Source organism: Aspergillus puulaauensis, chromosome 1 (genome assembly GCF_016861865.1).
Source record: "Aspergillus puulaauensis MK2 DNA, chromosome 1, nearly complete sequence".
NCBI classification, from domain to species: Eukaryota; Fungi; Ascomycota; class Eurotiomycetes; order Eurotiales; family Aspergillaceae; genus Aspergillus; species Aspergillus puulaauensis.
The window spans coordinates 4,112,394-4,132,591 of record NC_054857.1 but is presented as its reverse complement, the minus strand read 5'-3'; the positions used below and the strand labels follow the sequence as shown (position 1 = coordinate 4,132,591).

The window sequence follows — 20,198 nt, the reverse complement described above, 5'->3', positions numbered from 1 at the left end:
CTATTATTCGTGCCGATTGCAGGCTTACAAGTAACAACAGGGGAGGCAAGCAAGGCCGAGAATGACCGGCACAGGAGGACCGGGTTCCAGGTCGATCGGCACCATACTTTACTACATAAGTCGTGGATGAGGGGATGGGAGTGGTGGGAGTTTGGAAGAGGCTGACAGCTCGCGGGCGGATGGGAAAGGGGTAAACGACGGACGAGGAGGGACCTCAGGGCCTCAGCGGCGGGAAAAGGGAAATAATCACCACCATCCTGAACTTGGAAGCTCCGGTCTGGACCAACAATGCAGGGCTGAGCAATAGAAACGCGGAATGTGTCGCACTGTCGTGTCGTGGCTGGGGGGGAAAGCTGGGGTCGGCCAAATCAAATCGTCGAAATAGCCGCCGGCGAACAGGGAGGTGTGATTCCCCAAAGTAGATCCATTTCTGAATAAAGGGATCTTATTCAGAGTTTCTCATTGGATGCGAGGCAAGATAGCATGGATTGCTTTCTTTTCCTTCCCTGGGTTGCACCTCTGAAGCCATCCCGCATGGTGCAGTTGGCTCTTCAAGGTTGTCCCCGGCTGGTGGCCAGCACCAAACTCCTGCGTAAAAGACTACATAAGGATGTGCGCTGCATATGTGTAGCTGTGAGTGTGCAGCCCAACTGATGGGGAGTCCTTTCCTCCGCCAAAGTTGACACTGGGATAAACGACGCTTTCATTCAACTACTAATTGTTAAACGAGAGAAATCCAAACAAAATAAAGCTCTGCTAAATAAAACACTTTGTATTTACGGAGTACTATTTATTCACTTATGGTTCGACTTTAAGACCTCTTCAATCTGGGGAACCAGCACGTGAGAGGTGGGCGCCTCGCCACTCTCCACATCCGGGCCCGAGGTCGTTCACATGCAAGGAGCTCACACTTCATGACGCTCGTCATCTTCAGTAATGTGACCTGCCGGCTTGACATCTGCCAACTTCTTAATCACCGACTCAGCTCTGAAGTACTTCTCCGTTGTTTTCGAGCGCCCATAAAACCATCGCTTGATAGCGTCCTTGCAGATGCCCACGGCTCCATGGCCATCAACAGCTTGCCTTAGAATTGTCGGCACAGGGCGCAGGAAATAAGAAGGGCTTCTATGCCCGAGGGAGGACACAATGGCCGCCCAGTCAACGCTTCGGCAGAGCCAGGATCCTCTTGTGACGCTATATAGTTACTACGCCAATCTGTTCCGGGACAAATTTAAGCGTTCATCGAAGACCACTAGGATTGTCGCGACGATTGCGCTTCTCCTTTCGATTATTGGCAGTGGATATGGGGGCTACAACTTGTTTCGAGAGAGGGCGAAGGAACGGGCTCGTGGCAAACGATTACTACGCCGGAACTCTGGGATCAGGGGCAAGGATGGATCTCGCACCATATACGTGCCTTACAAGGACTCCATGACCTCCAAGGTCAAAATATACCCGACGAAACCCACGACTTTCGACGCACATCGAAGACTCTTCTTAAACCCGCCGGCTTCCGCTCGCATGGATGATGAAGACCCGCTCGGTCGAATACCACCGCCGACAACGAAGCCCGGATTGAATCTCGCATTCCTTCACCAGTTCTTGAGTCTCGGGAGTATCATGGTGCCGCGGTGGGGTAGCAAAGAAACAGGGCTTCTCATGAGCCACGGAGTCTTTTTGCTATTACGCACGTACTTGTCGTTGTTGATCGCACGGCTTGATGGTGAGATTGTCAGGGACCTTGTCGCTGGGAAAGGAAGGGCCTTCACTTGGGGTATCCTCAAATGGTGCGGCATCGGCACCCTCGCATCATACACCAATGCTATGATTAAGTTTCTTCAGTCAAAAGTGTCCATCGCGTTCCGGACTCGACTCACGAGATATATTCACGATCTATACCTAACGGCTGATAACAACTACTATAAGGTGATGAACCTCGACGGCAGTATCGGTCAAGACCCTGATCAATTCATTACTCAAGATCTTACTCAGTTTTGTTCGGCTGCCGCCGCACTCTACTCTTCCATGGGAAAACCTTTGGTGGACCTCTTTGTTTTCAACTACCAACTATACCGCTCTCTAGGGCCATTAGCTCTTAGTGGGATCCTCACAGGATACTTTAGCACAGCCGTCGTTCTTCGAAAGCTCTCCCCACCATTCGGAAAGCTGAAAGCTGTAGAGGGCAAAAAGGAAGGCGATTTTAGGAGCTTACATTCCAGATTACTCGCTAACGCCGAGGAAATCTCTTTCTACGGCGGAGCTGATACCGAGCGTGTGTTCCTCGCCAGAAGCTTTAAGGAACTCCAACGATGGATGGAGGGAATATACAGCCTAAAGATCCGCTACAATATGCTCGAGGACGTGATTCTTAAATATTCCTGGTCCGCGTTTGGATACTTGGTCACATCCTTACCGGTTTTCCTTCCTGCATGGAGCGGTTTAGGCGGCGCGATGGAATTGGCAGACTCACCCGAGGCATCTGGCCGAGAACGAGGTCGCATGAAGGAATTCATTACAAATAAACGACTGATGCTATCTTTGGCTGACGCTGGTGGTCGAATGATGTACAGCATCAAAGATATCTCTGAGCTGGCTGGCTACACCTCGCGAGTGTATGGCCTTATTTCCACCCTACATAGGGTGCATGCAAATTCTTATTATCCGCCGCCTGGTTCTCATTCAGAGCTGTTCTCGCTTGAAGATGTCCAAGGAACTATTCACAATGGGTTTGATGGTGTACGCCTTGAGCAAGTCCCTATCGTCGCACCATCTCTTTATCCCCGAGGTGGAGATGAGCTTGTAGAATCGCTGTCATTTGTTGTGCATTCTGGAGACCATCTCCTAATCTCCGGCCCTAACGGGGTGGGTAAATCTGCGATTGCTCGTATTGTTGCTGGACTATGGCCTGTTTACCGTGGTCTTGTTAGCCGTCCGCGTGGGTTTGGGATCGACGGAATCATGTTTCTCCCTCAGCGACCGTATCTGAGCGTCGGAACTCTGCGAGACCAGGTGATATATCCTCACACGGAGATTGACATGCGAGATGCAGGTGTATCGGACTCCGCCCTCCAGAAAATCCTGGAAGATGCCCACCTTGGCTACCTTCCTTCCCGTGAAGGTGGATGGGACTCTCGCAAGGAGTGGAAGGATGTCTTGAGCGGAGGCGAGAAACAAAGAATGGCGATGGCGCGCATATTCTACCACGAGCCTCGTTATGCGTTCCTCGATGAAGGAACTTCCGCTGTTTCCTCCGATGTGGAAGGACTACTCTACGAACAAGCTAAGGAGCGCGGAATCACTGTTATTACTATTTCAACACGAGCCTCACTCAAGAAGTATCATACTTACAACCTTACCATAGGCGTTGGTTCGGACGGCGAGCAATGGGAGTTTGAAAGGATTGGAACTGCCAAGGAGAAGCTGGGCGTCGAAAAGGAACTCCAGGAGATTCGCAAACGTCTCGACAAGGTGGACGAATGGAAGAAACGCCGGGAGGAAATCGACGACGAGCTTCGAAAGGTCTGGGTCGATAATGGAGAGCTTGCGCCCCCTCCATATGAGGAAAATCCCACGACAACGGAAAGTGGGGAGGTCGAAGTAGCTGGCAATTAGAGCATACATTTTATTTGTGTCTTGTATTGTCTAGCGCTCTAGAATATCCATAACATGTCTCTATTTATTTTCTTAATACTATTCACATCTATACTAATTCTATGCTCTCGATCATATATACTCCCATCCATTGACGAGATCACGTGCCGTGGATCTTTGCCTGACAACAAGCTTCACTTCTTGATTAAATCTTCCTACAACAGGACCTAATAAATACACCACGTTTTATTTTATCTTTATTTTTTTTTAATTCTTTTTCTCGCTACAAGAATGACAAAAGGGCTCCAAAAATAGGGAAATTATGTATTCCCATCCTTTAGATCACCCAACACAGGGCCCTCTCGAACCCGAATTCAATGTCCCACAGCTTCCAAAACAGGATTCTGTCCAGCAAGAATCAGAAAACGAGGACTTGAATTTTGTAGTTATTCCAATTGATCGATCGTTTAGTGATGGCGATCCAGCGCAATGGCCTACCGAAGAGAGATTCGGGAGGCCTGATGATACTTCATATCGACAGAAGCTGGCGGATTTGTGGTTAAGGAAGATTGGTGCCCATGAAGCAGGTGAGCCGGTTTTGTGATAGTTTGCCGAGCTTTTGAATTTTTATCAGCCATTTTGTTCTCCTTGTTTGCTCTTATCTACTGGCTGTTATGATGGGTCGGTCTTCTTTGTCCTTCTGGGATTATCTGTTTGTTGCCAGTTTTCCGAGTTTCTACAGGTCAGGCAAACAGCTGTTGCAATCCCCCCTGATTTACAGTCTGGTTTGCTCTCAAGTCTTGCCTTATGATGTGTTCCTTGGGGAAACTGACAGCCATTCGTCCCAGGCGTAACATACATCATCGATGAATTACCAGATGGCTATGTGATTTTCGATAGGCCACGGGGTACGAACCCTAGCATTGTAAGTCATCTGAGGCTCTGGAATCAGCCAGTAAATTAATCTGTCATATCCGAATTGCAGCGTGATAGGTTCCTTTGGGGACATCCAGTTGGCCAGTACTTCTCTTCTACGATAACTTTCTTTCCCCATTTCTACTATTTAATGACAGGAGGCATAACAAAGTGCCCCTGTGATCTTTGTGCCAAATTGGAAAAACGCCAGAAAGGTTTGGATCCAAAAAAAACAAATGTGTCTTGTTTGGCTTTTACTGAAAGTATGGTCTAGGAACTGTCATGGGAGCTCGGCGTGGTAGGCCTCCTGGGATTGGGAGGTCACCAGGGAGGCCACCAGGGAGGCCACTAGGGAGGCCACCGGGAACTCCAAGCCAAACTTCATCTGGGAAACCACTAGGAAGACCACCCGGCAGACCTCGTGGTAGACCATCTCTCAGAGGGCTAGAACGGCCTGTAGGAAGACTTGGCAGGCCCGGAAGACCTCCAGGAAGGCCAGCCGCCACAATAGTTGACAGCGAGGGCACCCCGGATGTTTTTAAATCCGCTGTCGTACGATTGAAGCTCGCCGGAAGTGTTAATAAAGATATCTCAGAGCCAGCGAGTATGGATTGGAGAGCTGAGAGACCCGTGCTTGACGAGTATCTGGAAACTCTGGACATACTCCCTTCATATCTTCCTCGCCTGGGGGAAATCGTCCTCTGGACACCCGACTTCCAGGGGCAGCTTGTTTGGAACGAAAAGACGCAAAGTATACAGATTTATTCCCCAACGGACGACCAATGGGGTGAGAAGCCTCAATGGCGTGCCGGAGTTGTTGGCCAGATACCGACAGAAGAAACGGCTCTCAACGATCTTGCAGAAAAGACTGACAAGAAATGGGGATTGAACTACTCCGGATTTCGCGTTGAAACACTCCCTGACCCTAACGGATCCGACAAGAGCTACTCACTGCATTATAACTACGTTCCACTGAAATGTGTTAAGCCCTTCAACGCCTTTGAGCTCTTCCTGCAGGGCACACCTCGCGAAAAACTTCACCCTTCAATTGAAAATGCCATGACTGTCATGTCGTCATTCAACCTGGTCGATAAGTATCGCTTCCGGGGTGAATGGCCCAACGCGTCGATATATTCCCGTGGTATCTTTCTCGGAGCCGAATTTATTGTTCTTGGAGACGCGGTTCGTCTAAAGCCAAAGGGCTACAGGGCAGGAGAAAACGTACAGCACTCACATGTAGTGGACGTTATGGTGGTCAAGGAAATCCGCCTTGAGCTCATTCAGTGCGATGAAGATCCCAGATCTAAGCAACTCGCAGAAAAGTACCAGGTCCGCATATCAGGAAAACTATACACACCCGATATTGAACGAGCACAAACATCGAACAACGGACAACCGGCCCGAGCTCTCGCATCGCACGAGGTAATGGACGTATTCAACAGCGCGGGAATGGGCGGGTATGGCAAGTGGTACGAGCTTCATTCCGGATCACTTGTGGATGTCTCTCAAGACATGCTTCTCGGCCGCTGCTTCGAACCAGACGCCATGAAGCTATTATTCAACTCTCTGTCGCTAAATTACGACCTACAAGGAGTCGTGCGTGCAAGAGAATATTCACGGCAAGTGGACGAACGTATCCCGGAAGGAAAGAAGTGGTTCTGGGGCGACTTCAGGACTCAGACGCTTGCCATTGACTCCCTAAACGGCGAAGACGTTGGCCATTATAGCGAAACACGCGACGTGAAGATGTGGAGGGCGAACCTCAAGATCGTTGATGGTACCGCGACGCACGCCGATCTGCGGGCCGCGAAACAACCAGGCGAACTCGGACGGCCGTGTACACAACCGCGTATCTCTGGTCTTGCGGAGGTGGGCAAGACAAGTAAGCTTGTTAGTGCTGGGCTTGGGACTGTGGACACTAGCAACCCGGTTAGTTCTACGGACGAGGATACTACGGGAGAAGTAGAGCGGAGCGAGGGGGTGAACGGGAACGGGGACGGGAACGAGAGCGAAGATAGTGAGGATAGTAAGTCTGAAGAGGATTTCACAACCCGCATGGAAGAGCTCCGCGGTGGCACCGAGGAAACAGAAGGTGGCGACTATAATCCTGGAACTGCGCCGAGTTTTAAACGGCCTAGGCATAGTTCCCAGAGAGTTGACTTTGAAGCCAATGACTGATTTCATCATTATTGACGTCCATGAACGCTGATATGACTGGGCATTTACTGGATCTTAGCGAGCGCAAATGTATTATTAGATTTCTCCAATCGAGGCAGGCAGCTGGGCCGTAGGCTCATTGGCTTCGAACTTTTGACATTATATGCCACACATACTCGGCACTACTATTGCCGATGGGTCTATATCGATCCCAATAGATCCCAACATCGACTTAGGCCGAAGATAAAAAACCCTCCAGAACCATGGCCAGTCTAGTACGTCCTCTCAACCACCCCTTTCGCAAAATCAGCAAATGTCTTCCCGGCCTCAACTTCCTCCCCCAGGTTCGGCTGCGTGAACACAGCCAGCGTGTTCCTCGCAATCTTCCCCTTCCCCTTCGGAACCTTCGCGCCCTTCACAAAATGTGGCACGGCTCGGAACTTGCCCTTCGTAATGAGCTGCAGCGCCTCCCCCGTCTGGAACGCCAGGCAGTCCTTGGGAATATTCACCTTGACAACCTCCCCCGTCCGCGACTGGATATACAACCCGGCTTTCGGGTCCGGCGATGCAGGGAGCTCAGGCAGGTTCTCGGACTGCGACGAGGATGCAGGCGAGTGCGCATCTTCATCAATGAACATCGCAGACGTAAGACCCGTTAAACACCCGTGGTCGAGGTGTGTCGCGCACCAGTCATCATCGCCATCTTCCTGATCGGCACCAGCGTCGGTGCCCTCCGTATCAGGCGTAGGAAAATAATGCAGTAACCTCGCCTTTGTCGTCAAACTCCCCCTAACAACCTTCTCCAAATATCCACCGGTATAGCCCTCGATATTCGCCTCGGCATAGCGATCGCAAGCCCTAGCAACAAGCACCGCAGTATCAATAATAAGCGTGCACAGCTCTTCTAATCCGCTGCGGAACGTCGGCAGCTTCCCAGCATCGGGCCAGACGTTCGGCGCCGTATATTCGGAGAAATCGGGGTACCCGGCCGCTGGCGCGTTCTGGAGAGAGGGGTCTTGGTAAAAGGCGCAGTTGACGTAGTAGGAGCCCTTGAGGGTGTCGAAGTGGCCTGAGCGCAGGGTTTCTTTGCCGCAGGACCAGCCGACTAGGTATTTTGCTTCAGCAGATGTGAGGGATTCTGGATCAAGGGAGAAGTTGAACGTTAGTTAGAGGGTTGGAGTTTTGCGTGCGGGGTGGGTGTGCATCTACCGAGTTCATCGTTTGAAAGCGCAGCGAGATAAGAGGCATTGGAGAGGACTTGCGCGCGGAGGTGTTGGAATTTAGGAGCGAGGTCTTTGACGACAATAATTCCGAGGGAAGAAGGGCCGAAGGCTTCGGTGAGTGTGTCGAAGGAGACGGTGCCTGCGAGGTTTTCAAATTAATACCTAGTTCTACTCGCTACTCAGTAGTAGTAGTAGGGAAAAAAAATTGGGTATTATTGACTGACCGTCGAGCAACTCTTGTAGACTGACAGTCACAGCCTGAGCCTGTTTTATATTATTTGCAGCCATATTGTATCTGGGATTGGTCTTTTTTAAAAATCCGGACAATGAGGGAAAGGATCAATAAATATATAAAATTCAATGGCCCCTCTCTCCCCGCTTGTCACGGCCGGCTCCGACACTCTGATGCTACTCTATTTCTCGGCTTCATGGAATGACTACTACGTAGTTGGAGAGCCCTACTCTATCGCTATCTCTTTGGTTCTTATAGGCTGGCACCATATATCACTGTCAAGACTGGTAGATTTGCGGGGCTTCAAAATGATTGCAATGGTATCTCAAGAGTTGAATATGGTACACAGTAATACAAAAACATCTCCTACTATAAACGTACAAGACAGCTGCCTTACCGGCGAGTCACACTCCGCAAATTGCCAAAGGACAGAACATCCGTAATCCTCTTTGCGCCGGTAAATAGCATGCAAAGGCGATCAATACCGCATCCCCAGCCACCGGTAGGGGGAAGACCCCATTCCAGCGCTCTAAGATACTCCTCGTCGATCTCCCCCGGCTCATTAGCATTTTTGCTGTACTGTAGCTGATCTTCAAATTTGCGTCTTTGCTCGAACGGCGAGTTCTCCTCTTCGTAGGTGTTCACGACCTCTCGTCCTTCAATGAAGAGTTCTCCGCGTGCAGCCACACGTTGGTTTGTCGTTGGGTGGGTGAATGTCTTCGATAGTGGAGACAGGCATTCGGGAGGGTTGATGATGAATGTTGGGTTTATGCATTGTGGTTCGACGTAGATACTGCAGAGCTCGTCAAGGAGACGCGGTAGAGTAGGGTTCTCCGGGATCGCGAGAGAGAGATCTTCGAAGGTTTGGGTGACCTGTTGCGCCGCATCGGCGGCCATGAGATCAGGAAGTTTGCGACCGATTCCTTCCTCGATTCCAGTTATAAAGTCGATTCGGCGGAAAGGTGCGGTGAAGTCCACCTTCGTTGGCGTGAGAGTGCCGCTTGTATTGAACTCTTCGATGTGTTTCGCCATCCCGGATAATAGCGCCTCTGTTGTGGACATCAGGTCCTCGAGGTTAGAATATGCGTGGTAAAACTCGCACGTTGTGAATTCGGCATTGTGCGTTTTGTCGAGCCCTGCGAGAAACCAGTTAGTTTAGGTTTAATACTCCATATGAAGGAACAGGAAAGCTCACCTTCATTACGAAACGAAGGGCCGATCTCGAATACCCGGTCAAATCCGCCAACCACCAGGCGCTTCAACCACAGCTCCGGCGCAATTCTAAGTGATAGTTGACGCTCTGGAAACTCCGTCGCAGAGGTATAGAAAGGACGAGCACTCGCACCGCCGGCGATCGAATTTAGGATTGGGGTGCTGACTTCCATAAAAGACCGATCCACGAAGAACTGGCGAAGGTATTGGATGATCGCCGATCTGGCTTTGATGATATCCACCGTAGTTTTGTCGGCGAGCAACTGAACATGGCGCGCGTACGGTGAGTTCTCATGCTCCCGCGCATCGACCGGAACATCATGTAGGCATGGGGAGAGAAGTTTAGGTAGCTCGGTTGCTAGAACAGTGAGCTCCCCTCTCCCTGTGCGGTGTGGTCTACCTGTGATAGCTGTTGTATGCTGGCTTAGCCCATGGAACGTGCTGGTTAAGGTTGGGAACATACAGAAGGCATCGCCACGGCGAAGAAGACGGTAGAACTTTTTGAATGCGCTTGAGTCGACTTCATCGAGCTGACGTAGATTGCACATTATTTGGACTTTATGGCCATCTTGGACGATATCGAAGAATATCAATTTGTTCCCGGCTAGTCTATATGTACGGATTCTACCTAGTATCGGTCTAAGTACAAAGAACCATAACGAAGCCATTTCAGGCCAGGACGTACCATTTACAGTGACTGTATCAACTTCTACTGTTTCATTATTGGCTAACTGATTGTATCGGGAGCGAAACTCCGAGCAGGTAACGGAAGTGCTGCTGGTTCCAAAACGAGGATACGGGTCCGGGCATGATTCCTTTACTTCCTGAAGCCGATGTTGGAACGCATGCTCCGGCGACGCCGTACTGCTCCATCTCCCTGGTATTAAATACCCGCGTGTTACCCGAGAAGGTCTAGTTCTCGTAATAGCCTGTGATATTAATGATCCTGTGCTAAACATCTGGTTAGCATTGCTTTTGGAAGAAGCGTGACCAAAACATAATTATCCAAATGAACACAAAATCAGAGATTCAAGAATCTATAGCTCCATGTGCATTCATAGCCTGGAAAAACCAAGCGTCGGATTGCAGCGGTTCTGTAAGGGACTTGATTCATCATGCGATTGCAGTGGATGGATCTGGGGAGAAAAGCAAAACGGGGATTGTCTTACCTTGAAGACAAATACCTTCCCTTCAACGGTGACGCCCACCAGGGGCGAATCGACTGCATTGGAAGGAAGGTCTATATCATTGCATTCATCACAAAAGATAAAATCAAGATGAGGATTGTTTAGAGGTTGTGGAGCGAGAAAAGGCTCTGAGCAGCATTTAAGAAAACCCGAAGGCGGTGAGCCGAAGCTTCCGACTCAACTTCCGCAGAGTCGGAGCTGCATAATTTCACTGCAACAACCTTTCGAATCAAATCTTATTCCATCTCTCCATTAATTGTGAGTATTCAAGAGACCCCTTAGCCTCATATTACAGCTTTGCGGAGATCAAATTACTAACCGCCGACCGTCTCAACAGTTCTCGCATAATCCCAATCCAAACCACCCATCGTCATCATGTCTTTCCTATTCGGCGGCGCCCCCAAGATGAGCTCGGAGCAGAAGATTGCTGCCGCAGAGACCGAAGTCGAAATGATCTCAGACATGTTCAACCGGTTCGTCAAATACGCTCTTTGTTAACCCGTTCAAATGCCCGTCACGAAATATATTTCGCGCAGCCTCTATATACTTGTTCTAACGCGAGCTCTTTTCTAGCTTAACGGACTCGTGCTCCAAGAAGTGCATTCCTAACGACTACCGCGAGGCCGATCTCAACAAGGGCGAGTCTGTCTGCCTTGACCGCTGCGTTGGCAAGTTCTTCGAGGTCAACATCAAGGTCAGTGAGAAGATGCAGGGCGAGGCTGCTGGCAGACAGGGTGGTGGAATTGGCATGTAAAGGGTGTACTTTTACCTGATACCTTGTATTTTACTTTGGCTGTGTAATGAAATATTTGTTTGATTCTCTTCTCATGGTCAGCGCTCGAGTTCGTTGTGGTTTTGCTGTAATTTTCTGAGTTTGGTTATAGTTGGCCGCGGTCCATGCAAATTTCAGAGTTCAGATCTATTCCGGGACTATGTGCATCATAATTAATACATAGGTACTATATACAAAAGTTGATAAGTGCCGCCAAGTGTTGTAGGCAGATGGAGCGTTCTCAGGCCACTACTGTCCACCTAGTCTGAATAACCAGGCCAGCCATGAGTAGTTCTGCTTCTCTTCTTCTCCGCGAACCAGAGATTTGATTCTCTGTTCTATATCGTCAACATGTCGTTCAAATTCTCCGAGTCCGGTCTCAACATCTTCAACCTTGGACTCTAGAGCGTGTAGTTCGTAGTCAAGTTTTGCGCCTAGCATTTCAACTCGTCTCATGGGCTCTGTTAGTTGAGAGTGCTCGCCAGCTAGTAAGTCGCTGGATTTCTCTCGGACCTGTTGGTATAACTCAAATCGTTCAAGATAGTCCGAGCTGAGTTTCTCATGTGTTTCGTAGAGTCTTTGGTTTAGTTTGTCAACCGAAGACACTTGATTCTCGACCCATGGAACTGTTTTCATCTCAAGATCCCGGATCCGGTACCCCGAAATCTGTGCATCAGAGGCCAGCACATCCTCGTGGATTATGGCCTCCTCTAGAGATGCGTTGGGCTTTTCGAAAATCATGTTATCGTCTAGTCCCTTCCGGGCTAGCACGACCTCCTCAACGGTGCTGAAGGATAGATGCCGTGGCCAATACTCGTCTCTGCGTTCAAGGTCGCTGTCATAATTTAATTCGTCACAACTATGTGGTCTTCGCAGGGCCATGGCACAAGATGCGGCTGTTGGCACGTTCTCTTGATCGCCCGAAAGGCCCGATACGTCAGTAGATTGCGATTTGAATCGGTCCAAGTCCTGTAAGTCTTCATCGGTTCGGGCTGTAGAGTCTTTACGTGACGTGTCCGTGTCCTCGTTGGTTGCAACATGGTCTACCGTGATTGCTGGCGGCACCTTTTCAGAAGCTTGCCTGGCAAGTTCCAGCGGTGACCTCTGTTCGGCATCATTCGAATTTTGTGTTTCGAGCAAAGGGCTACCCTCGTATGCAGGTTGAGCGCCTATTTCGGTTGTCGTCGACAGCCCAGCCTCCACATCGCTATCCGCTAAGGCGAGTTGGGTAGAATCACCACCAAATTCCGTCCCATCCTTGGTCTTCTGTAAAAGTGATCGACGACCAGGTAGCCCGACCGCGTCTTTGAATTTGCCAAATCCTATTCGTGCATCTAACACCTTCCCACTGACGCCTCTCCGGACCATTGAGCCGAGGTTTTGGTCCTTCTCTTCGGGAAAGCCAGCCGTGTCCGACTGCTTCCAGGAACGGTCTGATTTCTGGTAAGAGGGGTTCACACCCAAGTCTTCGTGCGAATGACGTTTGCGACTGGTCCAGACATAGCCGCCTTGTTCATCGGTGGTGAACATCATATCTGCAGCAGGTGGGCCGTTAGACTCAATGGCACTTTTGCGCGGTTTTCCTCGCCATAACCATTTTGCCCGTTCACCGGTTATTAGCTGGGTGAAGTTGTCAATATCAATATTTTCGATATCAGCAATTCCACCTTTCTCCTTCCCACGAACCATGCCCATGACCATTTCACCACCGTGGCCACTGAGCTCGGCCATTGTTGATTTGACGGCATCGGTCCAGCCCTCTGCGTTTGCTGCCTTGGCAGTGACTCGGTGTAATCGATCCAAAGTACGGCGGTCCAACCGCCGGGTACGTTTCATTTTCTGAGACTTCTGAAAACTTCCAATCGCGCGCTTGAGGCTGGATATGTCAAATGGATCCTTGCTGACGGGAACACCCCACGCATGAAGCCGGTTGCGAGCTCCCATGAGCGTTCCTAGCAAGGCTGCCACTGTAGTTGGTCCGAGTCTCCCATCGCTTGGTTCAATGTTGTATAGGTCCATCCCGAAATCAGTCCACCAGTCCCCTACAGCAGTTTCTGTAATATCACAAAGCAGTCCATCCACATATTCTGGTGCTAAGTTGAGGAACATCATCAAGGCGATCTGACACTGTTTAACAAGCTCCACCACAGCGCTGTAGAGGGGAACCGTTTCGCTCGTCCGGTAGAGTTGATGAAACTTCGCCACGGTAGCAGTTGCTGGGGGTTGGAGCTTCAACCCGGCTCGCCCAGCGCAGCCCAACCTTTTGAGGTTCTCATTTACAATGAAATCTTCCCGGTGTTTAATGACATCGCCATGAGGTACATGTATGATCGTTAGACCTGACGGAAACGAGTTCAGATCGGTCACCATGACTGTACCCAAAGGCGTTTCCTTCTCTCGTAGCTGGCATCGCTTCACAGCGTTGAAGTACAGTTTCAACCTGGGCGACCACGCGGACGGGTCTGTAGGAAAACCTAGCACGCCAACGACCACTTTATGCGACGGATCCCCTGTGTATGTTGTAATGATGAAAGTGGGGTGTATCCTCGAGCACGCCCACTGCTCAACAATGTATATCTCATAACCCTCTAGAGTTAAGCGTCGGTGCAGCACGATAGTCGACGGATCTTCTTCCAGGTACCGCAGTGCGACAGGATCCGTGAAGGCGATCTTTTGGTGGCCGGGGCGGAAGGATGGTCGTTCAGGCCCATGAGGCTTGGAGGGTGGGCTCTCGACAGCATTGGCGGGGGGTCTCGTGGTTTCGCGATTTGTGGTAGGAGAGGCGGCGTGTGCGCCAGGAGGAGCCGTCGAAGACATGGTGGGTAACCGTACAATTTCTGCTGTACGGGCGCGTAGGACAAATAATAGGCATCGTAGGTTTGCGAAGGGGTAGGAGAATTAACAGTCGCTGGTTGAAGAACTGCAGAGAGCTCTTCAGAATAACATCAAACCTCCCAAACAGCCAGAAACAGCCCACGAAAAAGAAAGGAGCGGTGACATATCCAAGACCGAGAGATTTCTCAGCCTTAAGTGTAAGCGAAAAGGGACGGGGCTCGGGGAACACTCATACCATTCAGGTTCTGGAGCTGGAAGAGGAGCAAATGGGGGAATTTATATGGCGGCGACGTCACTTGCACCTGGACTCAACCAGGACCGAGAGGGACTCCGCGGAGCGGTGTGCCACCGTGCCAGCCAACACCCGCGCACATGAATCCATGAATCCATGATTCCAACGGCTCCTCCCGGGCCTAATCACTTTCAAGTTTCAACCCCTCAGGCTTCTACGACTACGTATGACCATCAACTCGATATCCTCTATAGAGTTGCTCCTTTGATGCCCACTTGCTCGATATCCGAGACATAACGCCACTCCCATCTGTCAGCACGGCTAATCATCCTGTATTTTGGAAAATGGTTGCCTAGTGGCATTCAGCCACAACTCAATCTGAGTTAAAAGAACAGACGAAACTCATACAGGCCCTCGACCAATGATATCCAAGACTTATCAACACGCTCCATCATAGCCGGTGCTCGCATTGAACGACACCAGGGAACTGCCCTTTACCAGCTGTACCAGATTCTTACCGGCGGGGTCGTACTCTGGGAATCCCATTTCAGTCAGGCCGTGGATTGGGTCTCGCGCAAAGTTCACAAGAATGGATTGAAGATATGCCGCCGCCTCGTCCTGTTCTAGGGTATATCTATAGAATATTCTCAAGTAATATAGACATTATGATCTATCCAATCTTCCACATTAGTCCTTAAAGTTTTGTCACTCTTTCCTGAATCTTTGTCCATCGATAATTCATCATCAGAATCATCAATGTTAATCCACTCGTGTATTTTTTTCTCGTTTGGAGGATACCCTTCAACTCGCAGCCAGCTGAAGATACTTCGTGTTGCATTTTCCGATGCAGAGTCCTCCCCATGGTCGAGAGCTTCGTAATTAATTGTGATATTTGGCACCACTGGCTCCGCTGGCGAGAAAGCCGGTGTAAGAGCGGGCTCGGCCATTTGATATACCACGCTACTATTTCGGCAAGTCCACTTCCAACCTGCATATTGAAGGCTATGAACGGTACAGTTTGCATGCAGGCGGACGTCAATTTCAGTGTCTTTAAGAGCTGTGGTACCAAACGGCGTCCACTGACATACAGGCCAGCTAGTGTGATGTTCCTCCTGGGTAAGATAGAGAAGTCGACATTCGTCAGAGCGCAGAATAGACTCATTTGCTGCTGGATGGATAGGCTCTTGCATGAATGATTGCATAGTTCCAGACCACGCCGCAGCATGTGGCTCAGTAGGGATTAGTCCAAATTGGCCATCTCGTAAGACATCCTTATGAATGCCCATGATTGCTCCTCCAAGCCAGAAAAAGGCGAGGTGCGGAACTCGACTCATCAGCATATGGGCAAGAATGCGATTGTCCTCAATAGAGTTTAAAACAGCGAACATGGATTGCAGCCATGGGCTTACAACATTGCAAGCTATTCCAGGCTCATAAAAGACACTCGATAGCAGGGAACGTATTCCTCTAGTATTGCAGCTTAAGGTGAGAAGTTTGTCCAGATGATGGACTTCGTGTACCCAATCAAGGTCATGTTGTACTTTGCACTTTGATAACCCTACTTTAAACCTCCGGCCGTGGCTAAATTTCGGGTCTGGCAGAACAATATCTTTTCTGCTACCATGCAAAAGTGGAAGAAATAACACGGCTGATAATGCTGCATAGCCTTGATCTATAATATCATGCAGAGCGCAGTAATCGGATAGGAAGCGGAAGGCAGTCGCAACTGATACGGCTGTATCTGATAGCAAACAATGGTTTTTGTGATAGGAGAGGCTGAATTTCGGGTTTGCTGGAAGAGATATTGACCAAGGGGATCGAAATTTATCTTTTTTAATAGTAATATAGGCTTCCCAGCCTTCTCCAGGAGCTAAAACAGCAGACCACCATCTTACTACGTCATCATCAACAACACCTATATCCACCACAGTAGAACCTTGTTCTCGGGGTTTGTCGCTGTCGTATGCTTTGCTGTCGGTATATTCAAGTATGGCTTCGGGCATGAGTTGAGCCCAACGTGCTGAAAGGATATAACTCCACGCAAACATTAGGACAGAGAGGTGATTTTCCTCTGTGTTAAACCATTTCTGATGGCTTTGGTCTAGGTCTGCAGATATACTAAGAGGAGTTGGAAAGTTAATTGAGACTGGAATTTGAAGATGTCGTTCCAGCAGAGGTATGTCGCAGGGCTCATGTGATCCTTTCCAGATTGATATTCCAGGAACAGAGAGATAGCTGTAAGTAAGTTCCAGATCCAAGTCGTGTGGAAAATAAGGATGGTGTAGAAGTGCTGGCTGGATCTGAAAGCAATTTTGGGGAAAGCCGGATGCTTGCGTAGCACGTATATAGAGGCTTTGCCAGATGCGAAAGCCTTTTTCATACACAGTTCGGCGTTCTTCAGCACCAGGATCGGCGTCCTCCATAATGGAGAAAGTCATGAGGGTGAGAGAGTAAATGGTGTAGATTGGATTAAAGATCGCGAGCCATATTAGAGCTATCAGCCTGTCTTCCTGTCTTGGTGGCTGTTCCACATCGAAAAGATCATCAATGCACGGGAAAGCATTTACGAGATGAACCATTGCCGCCTGTGCTTTTGCAGGAATGAGTTTCATATTCGCCGTTCTTTCCTATCTGATTGGTTTCCACCGCTCCAAATTTTCCTCATTCCGCATGGCGCGCGGTTAGCAAGCTCGTGGCTCACAGCATCTCCCATTATTTGCGTGACCACTGACTTGGCCACAACCCCGGAAATTTGTAGCACCTACAAGTGCCGAGTAGGCTAAAAATGCCATATCCCCGACTTTTGTCTAACGTAGTTTTGTCTCTCTGGAGACATTCAAAAAGGAAGTTTACGGCGCCACTCTCTCAAACTGTTGAGATCCAAGAGCTAATTTGCACGGACTCCGGGGTACAGAGAACATGGGATGTTGTCGCAAGCAGGTGCCGCTTCAGTGTTTTGATCCCGGAAAACACCCTGACGATGTTGTCCACGCGATGTATGAAGCTAGTGTTGACGAGGAAATTCTATCGCAGAGACGGAGACATTCGGAGAAGTTGCAAGAGTTACTCAAGATAAAGATTTGAAGTCAAATACACCTATGAGGATAGAACAAAACGGTTATGAGCAGTTAAAGCACACCTGAGACCTAGCATGGTGTTGGGTGCAAGTAGGAAGTGGCATGTAAATGAAATGGCAACCAGGTATCCGTATAGTCAAGTCACCAAACATATACGGAGGATGGTATGAAGACTGGCTCCAGAATTCATCGAGTACAAGTACAAGAAACCAACTATTTTCCAGATCTTAGTACTCCCATATTTACAGTGTACATTCTTCTACTAGGGTATCGAACTTCTCTTCTCTACATGCCTCCAAACAAGGGAGGCGAAGCAGTGAAAAGAAGACCAAGAACGCGACGAGGAACCCATCACAAACTGGCTTCAATAAATTGAAGTCAGGGCAACTTTTTTTTCAAAAATTCCCAACCGACCCGAAGGCCAATTGGAGCGGTCAAGTAGGTAGTTTTCAACTAGCAAAAACGCGATCTCGGATTGCTCCTCACTGATACGCGTAAAACCCTTGCACTAGGATGAAGAAAAAAAAGAAGAAAAAGTTCTAAAATCTCGGGGGCGACGTGGAGCTTATATACACCCGCCAAGACTTCTCTGCCGCGCTAGTGGTAAGCGAGAGGTTTTCCTTTTGTAGCTTCGACCGATGATTGGTCTGTTTTGGGAAGATGACTCGACAGACAGCCCGGAGTTGTGACTGTTGCTTGACTGATTCATAGATCGAGATTCGATATCGGCGTGACCATTTGGTGTTCACTTGTCGGGGAAGTTATGACAAACAAGGGTTATTTCGCTTGAACTCCTCCGTGTTCTCGCAGTGGATATACCGCTATCGTATGATTGTTTGATGGGCGATAATCTCAACTTTGCGGAGAATTGCCAAGACAGGGGTTTTTCCACCTTTGACACGAAGAAGATATCAGGATTATTTGCTCAGCTGCCTGTTGAATCTCTCATGTCTAGCTTATTATGATAGTTTAGTATCAAATCTAGCCTTTTTAGCGACCTCTCCTTTTCCTTGTCACCATTTGCCCGTGCTTTTGGCGAGGGGTAATGACTCAGCACGTGACGACCCATGTCGTAATTGGGGATGGATCATGCGGGCCTGACTTACCTATCTCCTCACCTTCGTTACGCTGCGCCCATGACCTCCCGCTCGATTGAACCACTAGAGTTCGTCGTTAAAAGACTATTTACTAAAGCGCCCGGATCTGTTGGGTGAAGAGCTCTACAACTTGGCAATACCACATGGCTTTTGCTCTTCGAACTTAGAACGAGCGGTAACCGTGGGACTTAGCTCCGCTTGGAAGGCCGCCGCGGACTCCCGTCACCATGGATCTCGTTCAGAAGGAACATGAGCGCCTATCGAAAAGGCTGAAATCGTCTCAAAGTATTCAGAATGTACAGGATGCAATAGACTTGCTCCAGTCCACCCGAGACAAGATCGCTTCCGGTTCGTCCGCCTAATGTGACTATGCTGCCGGATCTTGCCGGCCAGTATTCCCAGATTTATAGTTTGGCTGATTTGCGCGCAACATTAGACCCCGACCAGGCGTCGATATCGCTGGCGAAACTCCAGAATCCGATCAAGTCGACGTTTGATTCTATCAACGATAATCTCAAGGAGACTCACAGTGGTCTCAATAAATTTTCGAAGGCGTTGGATAAGGTAGCATACCCATGGATATTCCTATTATACATGCAGTAATCTAATGGCTCCCAGCTTTTTAAAGACAGGCCGTTACCAAGCTCCGAACACGATGTCCTCGAGTCGCACGAAGAGCTCATCAATAGAGCTATCGCCATGCATTTACTGCGGGAGGGGCAGTTTTCTGTGGCGTCTTCGTTCCTTAGGGAAGTAGCAGAGAAAAAGGCGGCCGAACGACAACAGGAGGTCGATTCTGATATCATGGACGAAGCCGCTGCGCTCCTCGATATCGATGGTGTGTCATCGAGTAGGGTCCGCGCCGAATTCCACAACATGTGGCGAATACTCCACGAAATGAAGGAGAACAATAATTTGTTGCCGGCGATAGAATGGTCCAGGAAGGAGGAAAATAAAGCAATGCTCGAAGCGAGAGGTAGCAACCTCGAATTTGAGTTATGCAGACTGCAGTTCGTTTGGCTGTTTCACGGTGGACTTGAGCAGCGCGGGCCTACGTCCGAAGGGCGACAAGCAGCTTTGAAATACGCCCGGCGCGAATTTCATGTGTTCCTGCCCAGGTATTTGCGAGAAATCGAGCAACTTATGGGAGGAATGGCTTTCAGCCCTAATTTACCAGGCTCGCCTTACAAGAATATCTTCGATAACTCATCTGCGTGGTCTGATGTTTCGCACTCATTTACACGAGAGTTCTGCGCACTCCTAGGGCTATCCCCAGATTCTCCGCTTTACATTGCTTCAACCGCAGGTGCAATAGCTCTGCCTACATTGTTGAAGCTGCAGAGCATCATGAAGGCGAAACGGACGGAATGGACCACAGAGCACGAATTACCTGTAGGTTTGCGCATAACCCTGATGGCAGTGGAATGTTAACTAATGTAATAACCAGGTCGAAATCCCCCTACCTCCATCATACCTCTTTCACTCGATATTTGTATGTCCTGTCTCGAAAGAACAGAGCACTGACGAGAACCCACCAATGATGATGCCCTGCGGGCATGTGATTGCAGAAGAGTCGCTCAAACGACTTTGCAAGGGCACGAGATTCAAGTGTCCTTATTGCCCCAGCGAGAGCAGCCCTAAGGACGCAAAGATAGTGTTCCTCTAAGA

At 49.4% G+C, this 20,198-nt stretch overlaps 6 protein-coding genes across 6 annotated transcripts; 4 read left to right on the top strand and 2 right to left on the bottom strand.

Annotated features, from left to right (window-relative positions):
- Nucleotides 1–1,146: 1,146 nt before the first annotated feature.
- pxa1 (putative peroxisomal ABC transporter (PXA1)) lies at nucleotides 1,147–3,612 on the top strand (the record flags this gene model as incomplete). The annotated part of the gene is made up of 1 exon (XM_041697746.1): nucleotides 1,147–3,612. The coding sequence occupies one exon, from the start codon at nucleotides 1,147–1,149 to the stop codon at nucleotides 3,610–3,612; it is 2,466 nt and encodes an 821-aa protein (XP_041551000.1).
- A 301-nt stretch (nucleotides 3,613–3,913) lies between these two features.
- APUU_11633A (uncharacterized protein) lies at nucleotides 3,914–6,684 on the top strand (the record flags this gene model as incomplete). Its single annotated transcript, XM_041697745.1, has 4 exons — nucleotides 3,914–4,178; nucleotides 4,440–4,516; nucleotides 4,577–4,721; nucleotides 4,781–6,684. The coding sequence occupies 4 exons, from the start codon at nucleotides 3,914–3,916 to the stop codon at nucleotides 6,682–6,684; spliced, it is 2,391 nt and encodes a 796-aa protein (XP_041550999.1).
- Nucleotides 6,685–6,935: 251 nt separating this feature from the next.
- Nucleotides 6,936–8,174, bottom strand: APUU_11632S (uncharacterized protein; the record flags this gene model as incomplete). The annotated part of the gene is made up of 3 exons (XM_041697744.1): nucleotides 6,936–7,801; nucleotides 7,873–8,025; nucleotides 8,111–8,174. The coding sequence occupies 3 exons, from the start codon at nucleotides 8,172–8,174 to the stop codon at nucleotides 6,936–6,938; spliced, it is 1,083 nt and encodes a 360-aa protein (XP_041550998.1).
- A 337-nt stretch (nucleotides 8,175–8,511) lies between these two features.
- APUU_11631S (putative lysyl-tRNA synthetase) lies at nucleotides 8,512–10,558 on the bottom strand (the record flags this gene model as incomplete). Its single annotated transcript, XM_041697743.1, has 5 exons — nucleotides 8,512–9,254; nucleotides 9,314–9,739; nucleotides 9,794–9,958; nucleotides 10,016–10,281; nucleotides 10,500–10,558. 5 exons carry the CDS (start codon nucleotides 10,556–10,558, stop codon nucleotides 8,512–8,514), a joined length of 1,659 nt encoding a protein of 552 aa, XP_041550997.1.
- A 334-nt stretch (nucleotides 10,559–10,892) lies between these two features.
- On the top strand, nucleotides 10,893–11,271 carry TIM10 (Tim10/DDP family zinc finger protein; the record flags this gene model as incomplete). Its single annotated transcript, XM_041697742.1, has 2 exons — nucleotides 10,893–10,990; nucleotides 11,091–11,271. The coding sequence occupies 2 exons, from the start codon at nucleotides 10,893–10,895 to the stop codon at nucleotides 11,269–11,271; spliced, it is 279 nt and encodes a 92-aa protein (XP_041550996.1).
- A 7,486-nt stretch (nucleotides 11,272–18,757) lies between these two features.
- On the top strand, nucleotides 18,758–20,196 carry APUU_11629A (ubiquitin-protein ligase RMD5; the record flags this gene model as incomplete). The annotated part of the gene is made up of 4 exons (XM_041697740.1): nucleotides 18,758–18,878; nucleotides 18,967–19,094; nucleotides 19,149–19,922; nucleotides 19,978–20,196. The coding sequence occupies 4 exons, from the start codon at nucleotides 18,758–18,760 to the stop codon at nucleotides 20,194–20,196; spliced, it is 1,242 nt and encodes a 413-aa protein (XP_041550995.1).
- Nucleotides 20,197–20,198: the final 2 nt, after the last annotated feature.